At 33.4% G+C, this 15161-nt stretch overlaps 1 protein-coding gene across 4 annotated transcripts in view; it reads right to left on the minus strand.

Annotated features, from left to right (window-relative positions):
- LOC126820566 (homeobox protein Meis1) overlaps window positions 1–15161 on the minus strand; it is a 97452-nt gene that overhangs the window by 77761 nt on the left and 4530 nt on the right. Inside the window, exons 1-4 of one of the 4 annotated variants that reach the window (XM_050548602.2) lie at window positions 1820–1941; window positions 916–1044; window positions 581–786; window positions 1–148 (exon numbers count right to left, since the gene is read on the minus strand). In XM_050548602.2, the coding sequence (XP_050404559.1) occupies window positions 1–148; window positions 581–786; window positions 916–927 (366 nt within the window). In that variant the 5' untranslated portion in view covers window positions 928–1044; window positions 1820–1941. Of the gene's footprint in view, window positions 149–580; window positions 787–915; window positions 1149–1724; window positions 1942–15161 lie in introns of those variants that run through there. The other 3 variants (XM_050548601.2, XM_050548600.2, XM_050548603.2) reach the window with 3 other exon arrangements.

Genomic DNA, 15161 nt, shown 5'->3' on the forward strand with positions numbered 1-15161 from the left:
GAGTACTTGTTTACTAAATACAGCTATGTCTTCGTTAAATGATTCAGACGAACACACGTCCCCTCCCGCCACACCCGGTTCTCGAGGTGTGCACGTTGCTAACTCGCATTTTTCAAAAATAAGTGCTAGCAGAGGAAATAGTGGATGTCTGCAAGAAAAAAATATGGAAAAACCATCAAATCTTTTGAGTGCCGATATCTACAAAACATGGCGGCCATTTTGATGTTGAAATACGCGACGGCCGACAAGTTATAAGCGAGTGTATTGACTGCCTGTATAGTTTAGATGATAACAAGAATATCAGTCTGAAATATAACACAAGCAGCGATGGCATAGTGACTTCAGATGTCACTTAAACATTCTTATAGATATAGACAAGTTGACTGCTGAAACGTCAGTTTCCATTCTGCAGTAATTACTTCATTGATCATCTATTAATCAACTGCGATCCACTATAAACATTACGCTTACACGTGTTCTTTCACTACAAGGTGATACAAAGTGGCAAACTTTGGACCTATATCTCCTCATATTAAACGTCATACATCGCTAAATAATTAAAATACACTTTATTACTTACGAATATATAGAATCTTTGTCCCTTTTTAATTGACTGTCTTGTGTTGTGCTCATTACTCCCGGCATACTACTGCTGGTTGTATACGAAGGGTATTGGTGTATAGATCCTGTATGAGAATGAGTGAGGGGGTGAGTCCCCATCGAACGGTGGGGATCGTACATTCCTGCGCTTTCCATGCCCCCGTAATGGGGAATGTCATTATCAAACTGAAAAAAAAGAAAGAAGTCATTAATATCAAGGCATGGATAGCTGCCGTATCAATTCCTCATAAATAATATTAATAGCTACGCTTTGTGGTCATAAATTCAATTTAAAATAAGAAGATTGCTACCTACCCTCTGTGCCATGACAAGCGATGCTTCGTCTCCCCGTCTTTATGTTTGGTGTATCGCTTGCTTATTGCGTAAGTTTTTTCTCTCTAGTATCAACAAGCGGTATCCCTCCGTACACACAAATAGTGGTGCCTGTCAAAAAAGGTACAAAACTGTCAAACACTATAAGCTTTTCCATCGAACAGTGCCTTCAACATTTTCCCTAGTATAACGGCTTGCTTGTCGTAGCGAGTAGCTAGTCCCGCTACAACTGTCAATCAAAACCGTGTTACTATAGAAAGGGATGATGAACGAGCTGTCAAAACCGCCTGCCTTTGGGCGAGCTGACTATTGAATAGAACAGGGAAAGCAGCTAGCTGTTTACTACTACCGGCTTTCCCGCAAATACGGTATAATATAGCGTCCAGAAAAACACAAATACATTCAAGGAAAATTATCCATAAAACACATTAAGAATATAAATACTATAATAATCCAATTTTCAATCATTATTTTGCCAATTATTCGAATTAATAATATACTCGATAATAAAATATATCATTACAAAACAAACATATTCCCCGTTACCCGCGTCAAGACAAAATAAATCATTGCGGACAGATATTCAAATTTGTAATTCGATGCAGCAATTTTGTCTCAAAATATAAATTAGTCGCGTTGGTAAATTGCAATAAAATTTATTTTAAGACAAAGTCCTTTTTAACAGTATGTCAAAATTAAAAAAAAAAAATTAGAATCCATCACACACAAAAAAGCGGCATGCACGTCGCAAATAATAATTCCTCAAAACACAGTGTAAAATGAATGATTACATCGGCTTATTATTTCATGTCGTTCTTCACTCAACAATGATATAACATCAAACTTCTAGACACCGTAAAAAGGTAAAAGCGTGGCACAATTTTACCTTTTTGATGACGGCTAAGATTTGACTACGATCTGTCAGCTGTAAGAATGCCGTTTATCATCCTATACTCGTACATCTTATGCTACTCAACATGAGAGCAACACATATACACCACTAATTTCACACTCACTCATTGAACAATGGACTCTTCCGACCGCCCATTGTCCCGCCCCCTGTCACAGAGAGCACATTTGGTTAATCATTGAGCAGTGTGAACCAATCAAATGTGAGCATCGAAGAACACCGCGCAAATTTGAGTTTACGGCGAACTCCGCGCAAATGTAGCCCACAGCGATTTTGACCGACTGGGCTTTGATACACAAAGCGGTTTCTTGTTTTCTCTGCAAATGAAGTATTTGAAGAAAGCCCAATGGCTAGGACACTTAAACTGGATAATTATTCCGTTTTGCTAAAACGAAAATCTTTTTTTCTTTTTGTTAAAGAATAGAACAAATTGTTGTTTGGTATCATTTTTGTTTCGACTTGAGGCAAGCTGATAGAAATGAAATGAAACGGGATCAAACGTCGGCTATCGGATTAGTTTCGCTTCATTTCATATTTGTTGTATTCCTAATCATATTTAGTTATTATACTAATCGGAAAGGCAAAGAAAATTGTCATACCGCCTCCATGATTTATGCCATCTTGGAATTAATCTTTAAAAATACTTGTGTGGCCATCTCAACTCAAACATATTTCCGCACATTTTTATAATGTAAACAATCGTCAGCGCTATTAGTCGCGTCTTTTAATATTTTACACCTTGTGTGAATTTGGGAGTTGGAAACGGGCGAAAAACTGAACACATTAAAATCGAAAAATTAGAAATAAATAAAATTTGGTATTACACAGGGCCTATTAGCGATTCGGTAGTTTTGAAGCAAGAGAACCTAAACAGGCTTTCATATCATATACTGTTTATTGTATTTTAATTTATTCTTTATGTCTAAGGAGAAATTTTCCGACAAATGACTTCTTTGTTTCATATTACTCTTGTAAATAATTTTTTTAAAATTTTAGATATTTTTATTTCTGTTTAAAATCCCGATAGTCTACATTATGTTGTTTTTAAATACACATAACTTAATTCAGAGTTAAAGTTGTCCTTTAGAAGTTCGCACGAATTTAATCCATATTTCTTAATCAATAAATGGATTTAAAACTGTTTTATAAATGACTGTCAAAAAACTCACTTAAAAGTTAAAAATCGGATTAAACGCTCGCTAAAAAGAGAAAGCGAGAAAATATATTTCCAAAATATTGACAAAAAATGTCAACAAAGATGTGAGAAGATTAAGCATGGAGTTTACCTTTCTATAGAAATTATATTGAACAGTCATAAGTGGCAGAATGGATTTGGATTATGGCGCGGCATTAACAGCTTTGTTTTATTTCACAAGAGATTATTTATATATCGCCCCACAGAAGTTTATAGACTGCAAATATTGCTGAAAGTCGTTAAGTTAATTAAGTTTTAGTAGGTAAGGTCATTAAGAGTAAACAATACTCTTTTGTTTATTATAAAGGACAGTTATTGATAACAATAGACCCATTAATCGACATTTAAGCAGTGTATGTGTGGAGTAAGTGTAATAATATCCAAAGGCTAGCATCTTCTCTATATACATGTCATATTGGCAGAAACTGCCTTACGGAAACCCCGCCGGTTAAACCACTGTATTATAGTATAGTATAGGCTTTGGTATATCAAAGTTGGCAACAGACAAGCTTTTGTATTCCACAATATGTATGAAAATGGGTTAATATATTTAAAATAACACAATAGATGATAAACGCTTTTTTTTTCAACAATAAACTTATACGTATATATCTGTACATTGGGGAACCCTCAAAACTCATCAACTACAATGCGTATATCATTATATATAAAATCAATGCAATATTATAGCCAATGTATTGTTCTACTTTCTAAGACATTTTAGTATATATTACTTTCACAATCATTATCAAACTTTGAAGAATAATAATCTGTAAACAAATAAAATATTGGGCGTACAAATTATAAAAGTATAATCCTTGAGTGGCATATAGCGATTGAGTACAATAAAGGCACAACACAATTTATATGGAAAACAATCATTTGTGCTTGATAGCGATACGAGGACACTTGTGGAAACGTTGTTCTATTTGTACAAAACAGTGATTATTCTCAATATAAATTATGTTGTGTTTTTTTTTTAAATTATGAAAGACAGTGAAGTCATTATAATTAATTGTCATCTATGTGTGATTTTTTCTGGACAATCGAAAAATCAACACAGTATTGACAAAAAACATATGTAGGGCAGACTATGAATAATAGGTTTTATATGCATTGAAAACATCTCCTCAGACATACTGAATATGCATAGAACTATTGAATTCTGACTGTGTTAATTCGTGTTGTCAAAATTCATTACGCTTGTCTTAATCATTATGTAGTCTGATTATATAGTTTCTTTAATTAAATTATTCGTTTCGCTATATTAACCAAATACTTGTTTTGTTTTTTGTGCTCTCATTTTTTATACATGTCTAAAGAAGAACGTAATCGAAATAAGAACATGCAAAACAAAAACTTTTGAATTAAAACGAGCATCAAGTATAAATTGAAAACAAAAAGATTAATGGAAAATTAACGGTTGATGAATAAATGAATGAGTAAAACTGTCATCTTTAGATTGTGCTTTTTGAGTTAATGTTTTTAAAATGTAGAGGTTGTTCATAGCCTGATATAAATATGTCAAAGCGCATCATATTAGCAGACTTCATTTTAATATATAACAGATTTTTCTTCAGCAATAAAAACACTGCATAAACAATATTCAATTTTCATGATATGAAGCCACGACCACGGAAAATTAAGATTATTATCACGTGAAACGCTTCGCGGAAACAATCGTTTTGTATTTTTTGGTCGAGCGAAATGGTCGGTGCGGATGAATACACTGCACGTGAGCAGCAGCAGAGAAGTCTTTCACCTTGGAATGATAATTTTCCGGTGACTTATTTTATTGGGCCGATCAAATAAATCAAAGATACCAAGATGCCAACGATGATTATACTCTAACAATTCATTTAATTGTTGCCTCAGTAAAATAGAAGTTTGCCCATCGTTCGAGGGCGAAACAGCGCCATCTCGAGGGCAAGTTTGTTTCCACACCACTCCAATGTCACATGGCACTCACTTCACTTTCTATGCTGTCATTCATCGAGAAAATTAATTTTTACGGTTAGAAAAATTAAAACTAATTGTCAAATTACAAAGAAAACCCTCATTAGAAATTCAGCTCTGTTCTGCTTTTTTTGTATTTTTGTGTCCTTTATTTTTTTTGTTTTTAATCGAAGCTGTCCCAAAATATCAACCAAATCGCACCCCTTATATTAACCTTGTTTGTAGATCCAATTCACTGTTGACCATTTCATTTCATTTCCAATTCACAGTTGTATGTCCTAAACACAAATTTACCAAATACGGGAGCCGAAATTGTGTTATATTGTAAACGCCAAACAGAACAAAAAACAAGACAACATATAATTTACAATTTAAATATTCCCTTGTTTGTATATTAGCAGAAGTTTTCAGGATTGAAATAGCTCCGTGATTCATATGCATGTACGATGTTTTGTTTTCATTTTGTTTTCTTTTTAAACGAGATATAATCGAGCAGCAACAGCATACAGCTTATTATTTTATGATGGATGGATATGAAACTCAGACCTTTGGACATTGAAGAGAGAGTCCCAAGTCTGTATTGTTTTGTTTTACGCAAATCAATCATGAATACATAATTCAGTGCTGTGGTGTTCCTAGTATAGCTTTCCTAATGTCATGAAGTCAATATTTTGCTAAAGAAGTTATTCTTAAAACACGAGTGACGAGTTGCCATTAAGCATGTATTAATAATAAGCGCAGTCAAGAAGACGAATTATTTTCGGTCTATTATGCCGTATTGTTTTACATAATATATAAACATCGACCTACATTATTTAGAGCTGTGTTATTATTATCAATAAATCATATATAGTAGATATCATCAACACAGGAAGACGGCGCATTGTCATAATTCACCGGAATTGACCAGTGTAGGGAGATACTCCCCTTTAACCCCACCCACTCGGCCTGTATAGATAACTGATACTGCAGCAAGAGTATTAGGTCGTGACCTGGTAACCGATGACGTCATTTACAACCTGCAATAATTGTAGTTATTTGTTTTTTTAAACGTCATTGTAAACCAATTTGGTTTAATGTTGCTTCCTACTGTCTAAAACTTTACAAAACTCCGTATTTTAAGAAACCGAAACCCAGAACAAACAAATAGAGGCCAACTCGTCATGCCATTAGAATGAATTGTACATGTAGTTCATAATAATTAGCATAACTCGCTTTTCAACTTTCAATGAATATAAATTTTTAAGATAGCCTTATGTACTAAATCAAAAATCGTCCAAAAATTAGAATTCGACACCGTCCGTGTAACATGTTTAGTTTACAGGTTTTCATTACAATACAAGCCCGTATACTTTTGTCGAATTCTACATTAGTCTAATATGAATCATATTCTGTAATATGCAGTGCATTAGACATATTTGAATTTCAGTTTTATTTGAATTGAGATAGTTTTAAAGACCGCCCCTAGATAATACACATCAGTCATCCGATAGGCCTAAAATTCTCCCAAGATAAAACAACTAACCAAATGTGTATGATTTAATGTTATGCATATGCATATTATTTGAACTTGCTACTTGACCTCTTGCATATCATTTTGTAATATGAATACCCATGAGACGAATGGGTTACACCTTTATCCTTGCTGATAAAAAAATCATTGGTTATAGCTGACTGAAGTGTAATCTTATATTCTTAGTAACGTTTCGTGTGGTTTTATTTTATTATTTTTTTTAAAGTCCAATAAAATTCATATTTAGAACATCATTAAAACATGAACCAATTTAGTTCTAGTTTTTAGTTTTTTGGGGGAATGTTTTCGGATATCGAGAGAATTTTTTAAAGTAAAAATTTACATTTATATTATAATACAAAAAAAATCTTACTTTAGAAGTAAAATGTACACGTAATAAGATATTTAAGCTTTTATCAACAGTCTTTAAACCCTGCATGATTCAAATATCATACAAAAACAGTAAATTAAACGGGATTTAATGTCCGACTTTTCTGCACCGACCTCACAGCTGACAAGGGGGAACCACGTCAGAAAATCCCGATGAACTTTCTCGGCTAACACCGGGATCGAACACGAGACCTCCAGGTTAGCGAGCCAACGTCTTTTTATTTCGATAATTACCTTGCGCGTAGGTGTCTTTAGCACTGGGAGGAAACCGGAGGACCCGGAGAAAACCCACGAGTCTTGTTCGCTGAGCCCATTAAAATTAAAAAAATACATTAAGTGCACATAGTTCCAACATAAAAATTGCAGCTGAATCAAGCTTTTAGCTACATGAACACAAACTAGAACACCTCTTCCTCGATACCACCCACCCCACCCCACCCCTAAACCTCCTCAAAATAGGCATAATTTAATAACGATACTTTCATATTAATATTGATCATATCATTATCAACCTTAATCTTGCGACAATAAATTTGTTTTCAATTGAATATTATAAATATTATTTGAATGAATTAAATTATGTAAGTTTGTATAGGTTAATTTTCGACATGACGTTGGCCTCATTTCCTTTCTAATGTTATTATGTTATCAGATTCGACGCGTACTTGTTGCCGTGCTTATTGCATTCGAAAATATATTACCTCTATTTTGGAACTTTAAAATTGTAACGGGAGGTTGAACTTATGAATGCTTCAAGCTAATGTAACAAAATGCACAGCATTTTAGCTGAATAGTCTCAAGCTTTTGACATTCTTGTAACACATTTGACTATGTAAAACAGTGTTGAATTTTAAGGCGAATCCATGTTGTAATAATGTCAACCTTTTTATTGCACATTATTTTATGTTGAATCGTCGCAATCTTTTGACATATGAACGCGTCGTCAGCATGCCTGGTTTATTTGAAGCTGGGTTGAATTAAGGTGAAACAATGGCGAAATAACTCGGACCTTCTCATAATAATTGTTGGTTTAAACGCGGGTAATAAAACAGCTATAACCAGCCAACTTTCCGTGGTCCCAAACATCTGATCATTTACTGAGTTCCAAAGTGCGCTGAATTATTGGAGAATCAACCACAGATATATATGGTTTAAATGCACTCATCCCTCTGTCACTGATACGACCATCTCTGTCAGATATTAGAAGAGTGAATATCATCTGTTCTCAAAGATGATGATATCAGAGAAGAGACCATCGACTGATATCAGAGAAGAGACCATCAACTGATATCAGAGAAGAGACCATCAGCATCTCCCGAAGTTGGGATGATCATCTGGCTCAACAACAGACGAGTAACAGATCTAAAATATGTGACCATTATCTGACTTTAACTAAGTAGTTCTCAGGGCTGCAAACATCGACAGATCTTAAAGATGCGACAGTTGTCATCTTAAAGATTTGAGTTTTTTTAATTACAGAAAGATACTAATTCTACTGTTAGAGGAATTTCGAATTATTTGTCGTAAATAACTTTTGAAAGATTGATCTATATTTCGAATCAAATTGAAAATAGTATACAATGATAAACATAATGGCTGTCTGCTGTTTTCGTGAATAATATCAAATTGATTATTTACAAAATACTGGAAATGTCTCTATTTCAGATTATCCGATAATGAAAAGGAAATCTTAATAAAATTATAATGTAGTTAAAACACGAGAGAATATAAAAACCTAATATAAAAAATGCCTGGAAGAGTTAATATTGTCTAGTGTAAGTCCATAGAGAATGTAGTCGTGACTGGCTTAAAAAACCATATATCACTTTTCATTTTATATTCACTCTTTTTCTTCTCTAACTTGTAGAATTTCAGTGGCTTAAACTTGACAAATATTTTCGACAATTTAAAGAGAAAATCGAAAAACACTGTAAAGAAATCGACTGTAAATTTACAGACGTGTTGTTGCATATAGACATTTTTTTAAATACTGATCAAAATTTGAATTTACAAATTTATGTCTAGATTAAATTAGCCCAGCTTCCAGGTCAATGACGTCATATCCGTTTCATAAACCGTCTGACAGGTTTACGGAAATACAACTAAAATGTTTTCATTCCCACAAAGACTGAATTAAATGGCGGTCAAGAAATCTTAAAAGCTTGTAAGTATATTAATAACAAGGTAAACAAACGCCAAAATAACCTCATCACCAGTATGGAATAACAATCCATCAATATCCTTTAATAACATTTACAGGAAACTAAAAGAATCCGTATTAAAGTCATTTCTAGTTGAACGGTTTCTCACCGGTGATATCTGACAAATCAAACGCGATTTATTTTCTTGTACAAGCCAAAAAAGATGTTAAATAATAACAAGTTCTGTTTATATCTATGAAATTATAATCCAAAAATATTCACAAGAAAAACGTACTGCAAGCAATAACATCTGTAAAAAAAACCAAAAAAAACCCCAATCGCTATAAATAGTGAAAAATGCCACAAACCCCCAAAAGCGCTAATCTAATATTTATAAATATTTAATCTTATTAATCAAATTTACGAACTCTGTATACCTCTTTCTAGAATTGAAAAACTGCGGACTCTAGAATTATTATTTTTAGACTTTCTATAACGGTGTTTACTGTTCCTAAAATTGCAATATGTTTTATTTACAAATAAGTATACGAAAATAACTAATTATTCAATTACACTTTTATTGCAAAGAAAGTAGGAAGATGAAGGTTTTAGATCAGGTTAATATTTCTTTCAATCCAAAACCAAAAACAGAAAGCTAAAAGAGAGTTGAGTAGCAAGTGGTGTAATCATATGATATATATGTATGGTGTGTTCAGTTGGCAGTTGGACTGTCGAATTTTATCAATCCCCTTCTTATCTATATGGCAGAGAAAATAACGACGTGTACTGTGTAATCCCCGATAGAATAATCTCTTACTGAGTCATGGTTAAAAAATAAATTATATAATCAACGTGCGACTATCTTAAATACTTGTCTACAGAAATAAATCTTAGTGCCAAACAAACACAAAGAGGCTTTGAATCTATCTATGCTTACTGTATATCTACAGACCTACCAGTCTCCCAAAATATTTGCCACCGAGCGAGAAAGAAAATCAGAGGCTATCTTTGAGCATTTTATAATTTATTAGAAAGAGCCATATGTTGCCTACAAATTCTAAATTCTACGAATGTCAATTTATTTGGAATTAATGCACTAACAACTGAGAATGTTTAAAAGGAAGAACGTTAATTTATGACAAATTTTATTTTTCAAATATTTTTAAACGAACATTCATTCAGCATACGCGAAAAAAGATTTGTCATTTGAAATATTCCGCTTGCATTTACAATTCTCAAACTGTGCATTTAACCTCGTTTGTGCATGTCTGCTATGCTGAATTTTGATTTAAAACAGAGGTTGATAAAATGGGAGGGGTATTAACAAGAGACTAGTCAGCACAGTAGCCATAAACTCATAATTACTAGCTACAACTGTCCTCCGCCGTTTGATTGACGATTTTAAATATTAGTGGATTTTATCTGTCAAAACAATACCGTGTCGTCCCATAATCTATACACTTGGGAACACTCTTATACAGAGAGAGTAACAAAGCATAGATTAGCGAGACAGTGGGATTTGCAAGCTTCAGCAGCCAACTCATTCGAGTTATCTCCCCTTATAAACACGTTGATACCATTGACAAAGTGATTCTATAATCGTTAAATCTACCTGAAATCCAAACACGACATTTAAAGATGTCGGTCGGCAGGTTCTATAACAGTAATGGTCGAATTCGGCCCATCCTAACAATGGCCTCTCTGTCAGGTGTTGGGTTTGAAACTGACACGAATGAAGCCCCGAAGGCAAGCAATTTGTCACAACGCGGCATTAAGTCGAAAAATAGAGGAAAAATTTTCACGGAAAGAGCAAAAGTAACCGTTGTGAATTCCAGATTTATAGAAACTATAAAAGTAATGTCTTTCAAATGACAGCTATGATAAATGAGTGGTTAGTTTTATGTTGAGGACAGGAGAAGTTACAGGAAATAACTCTCACAATAACATCGTTTTAATATATACCCCTAGACTAAAAGTGATTTATATAAGAATATTATTAGGCTTTCCCTCTCCCGTTTGAAAATGTGAGATTTTGACTACGGTATGTGTGAAATAATTTAAAATAGACGAACGAGACAAATAATTATATAACATATCACAGTCATCTACAGAAAACAAATTAAACCTAGGAATTAATTTTATACTATTATGAAACAACTTTGTATTGGCAAGGCTGGTGGCTGTTGAATCTGTCACCTAGCTTTGCCTTCTGAAATCCGAGTCCAAATAATCGTTCTTGAATACATGATGCTACTTCTCGCCTATTTGGGAAAATTATATAGTTTATAGTTTTACATTTATATCAGAATATACAAAATACAAACAACAATAAAACAAAACAAATAGGGACATTTTATTCAAGAAAGTTATCTAATTGTATGGGAGAAACAAAATTAAATCCAATAAAACATTAGAGGTGAGCCCCCGGAAGATATATTGAAATGATAAAACATTTTATATTATGACGCTGCCTCGTCCAAACTACAAGACTAATTTTATATCAATGAAATGGGGTTTAACGTCCTACAATTTTATATCAAGAATCAACTTTCAACAATTCAAAATACTAGAAATATTAAAATGCTTAGGAACTTTGGTATAGCAATCATTTATGTGATTTTGACTATATCTTTGAATATCTATCATTTATGTTATTTTGACTATATCTTTGTATACCGATCATTTATGTTATTTTGACTATATCTTTGTATACCGATCATTTATGTTATTTTGACTATATCTTTGTATACATATACTTATGTTATTATGACTATATCTTTGTATACATATACTTATGTTATTTTGACTATATCTTTAAATAACTATCATTTATGTTATTTTAGACGTTTCTCTGAATGTACCTGTACCTATGTTTGCTTGTTTCATGCATATTTCTAATTCATATATGCACATAACGATGTAAGTTTTTTTTATGTAATAAAGTTTCTTCTTCTACGTTGCATGGCGACATGTAACAGCCCAGAGCCGTTGCGTGTGGGTCTACTTTCTCGTACTGTTAAAAGATCAGTACCAGTACAGTACACAGCTATGAAACACACAAATAAACGAGAAGTGGTATCAGGTGTTTCGGAAATAGCTTGCATAGCGTGTCTGGTGCATGGTGCTCACATATACTTATGTCAATATTATCACCCCCACCCACCCCCATTCTCACGATAATATATGAAGTAATTTGACTAAAATATACGTTTTCCATAAAGTATGGAACACTATACAGGATGACCATCCCACGTCTAGGTAATATGTGAAAATGAATTCAGAAACCACTTGACCGTGTAAACATTATATGAATCTGATGTCCAAATAATATAGATAATATGTAGATTATGAAAGATGAGCCTTGTTTATTTATTGACCAATGTCTTGTGGTCAGTTTACTGGGTCAAATCACTTAAGTGTGGAGGAAGTAGAGATTAGACAACTGATAAAGGAATGAAATGAAATGGGATTTAACGTCCTACTGTTCAGCTCCGACGCCATACAGTGTTCTATGATGTCCAACAGCGGAGCTACGGTCTACTCTTATATCGAATTCCACGCCAATGTGTACAAGGGACCTTGTTTTTTTTTGTCCCATCCGGACGACTACACATTGTCAATGACTATCTATAACTATCTTACATCGTTTTCATTAATTAAAGATCTAAATCTAAATCTGACTATTGCTGGTCTTTTTGTTGGCATTCAAATGATATATAAATTATCATTTAGATATACATTCACATGGTAAACCCATAATTAACACTCTAGTACATCGGTGGTTGTGGTATTAAATGTATTAGAACACCCGCGCCATATAAAAATTTAACGTTAAAGAAGACACGGTAGTGTTGGTACTGAACAATCGAGACACTTTAGCTATATCTTGTAAAAACTTCAAACCCTCATAACTTTGCTGAGAAAAAAAGTAATATATTTCAATATACATGTTTTCATTTTTTATTATTTATTTTTAAACAACTATTGCACGATAGTACTGCTCTTTGTCTTAATCTTGCATAATGGATCTCTAACTATCGAGCTATAACACAATAACTAGTTTGCGAACAGAAATGGCGAGGGAAATTTAAGTAACGAACTTTTAGACACGGTTATACCAGTTACAGGTTTATTACCGGAAGCCAAAAATGAAATGCTAGATTTACAAAAACAAGAAACAATATTGTACCTAGATATCCTGAAACGAAACATTTCATTTGTTGCGTTTAATCTTCAGTGAAGATTTTACATCCACATCATTTGAAGACGATTAAAGTTAAGTGTATTTCAAAAGAAAAGTCTACAAAAGGAAGCAAATTAATATAAGCCTACGTGACTTGTTTTTGTATTCTTTATGCCTTTAAATTGTAAAATATTTCAGAAATAAATACTGTTTAAACTAACAAAAGAACCAAAGGTTTCATTGGTGGTATGTAACAATTGGAAATCCAGCTTCCGACCTTAATCCATCGACAACATAAGAACCATCTGAAATTAAGTTATACAGTGTTAAGGAACAGATTAGTCTGTCTTGGGATTTGACTTAAAATGAATCAGACTTATCTGGAATGCACTTAATTTTTTTTACAATATTGGAAAAAGGTGGAATGAAATATCTATAATGAACGTTTTCTTGCTGTTTAAAGGTAATATTTCAGTGTAGACTGGCCCGTATAGAAGCCAGAAAGGGAGAGCGGACTCTATAAATCACAACCGTGCTTTAACTGTAGGCTGGTGAAGGACGGGCACGGTGGTTCGGTGAGTAGAATACCCTTCACGAAACAGAAAACCCCTGATTCGACCCCGTTGTTAGACGAGAAAGTTCTTCAGGACTATTACTTGTTTGTGTCGCAAGATGGAGGACCTGACAAGGAAGGGCGTCTTGTCCTTCGGATGTTGTTCGCCCGTCTTCAAAAACGTAGGAAATTAATCCCCATTTCGTTTTCATTTCGTGTGATGTAGATAGAACATCTGGTGCAACTTCTAATTTGAAGTTCACATAAGTAACACAGTTCTATTCTATTTTTTCATTGGCAAATATACAGGGGTAGAACCGTCTTCATTAGCACAGTTGGTGCAGAAAACTAGGACGCTAAACCCCATTTCATTTATACCGGTATAAAAACCCGTATGCCTTGATACAGTAGTGGTGTACCTGTATATACAGTTAAACTGATCATCGTGTTATAGTATATAAATATAGACATATATATAACGTGGGAATATAAAACTCGTTTTGACAGTTTGTCTATAGAATGATAGTCAACATACCTTTTCCCGCCATAATATTGTCACCTTTATTTCAACAGGTCAATCTAACTTTAACATATATCCCACGATACTCAAATATCAAAGTATATGTTATATATTATATTATATACTAATAATATATACACAGAAAAAACCCGAACACCCTACAAAACAAAATGAAATAACTCCTAAATCTAATTACTACATTCAGGTCATATTTTTTGAACTATGTCTTTGTAAAAGATTTCATTTTAACTTTGGCACTATGGATCATATGTACGTGCAGTTCTGTGTGGGTTGATACTTGTTCCACACTATCCATTGTAGTATTAAGGGTTCAAAATTGCGTCCGTCCACTGTCTCCTTCACATGGCTTCCAAATCACTATTTGGCTTTTAAGCCATGGGTTTACACGAGTGGCGAAAGGGACGGGCAGTCTTGAAGGGGCGAAATTGTCCTCTATGCTTGGGTCAATAATACCCGTTAATTAAACATGAATTATGCAAGAGCTTAATCTGACTATTGTTGGTCTTTCTTTAGGCCTTAAATGTTATCTAAATTATTAATTAGACATTAATTAACCTACCAAGAGCACAATCAACTCTCGATGCCATCGTTATCCTGTGATATTTCGTGGATTTGAATAAGTTTTGTGATTTATGAATTAACGTAAAAACAGATAATCGAGACTTTTGTTTATTATCGCATCAACTAATCGAATCAGTAATATCTCGGTTCAGAGTGAAGCAATTTGAAATTTTCAGCATTTATTTCTTAACTATTATAGTGATAACTCTCAGCTCTTTATCTAATCTTACTTAATGCCCTTTTAATAATCATGTCCTTTTCTGCTTAAATATAAATGACATTGTT

This window comes from Patella vulgata, chromosome 5 (assembly GCF_932274485.2).
Source record: "Patella vulgata chromosome 5, xgPatVulg1.2, whole genome shotgun sequence".
NCBI classification, from domain to species: domain Eukaryota; kingdom Metazoa; phylum Mollusca; class Gastropoda; family Patellidae; genus Patella; species Patella vulgata.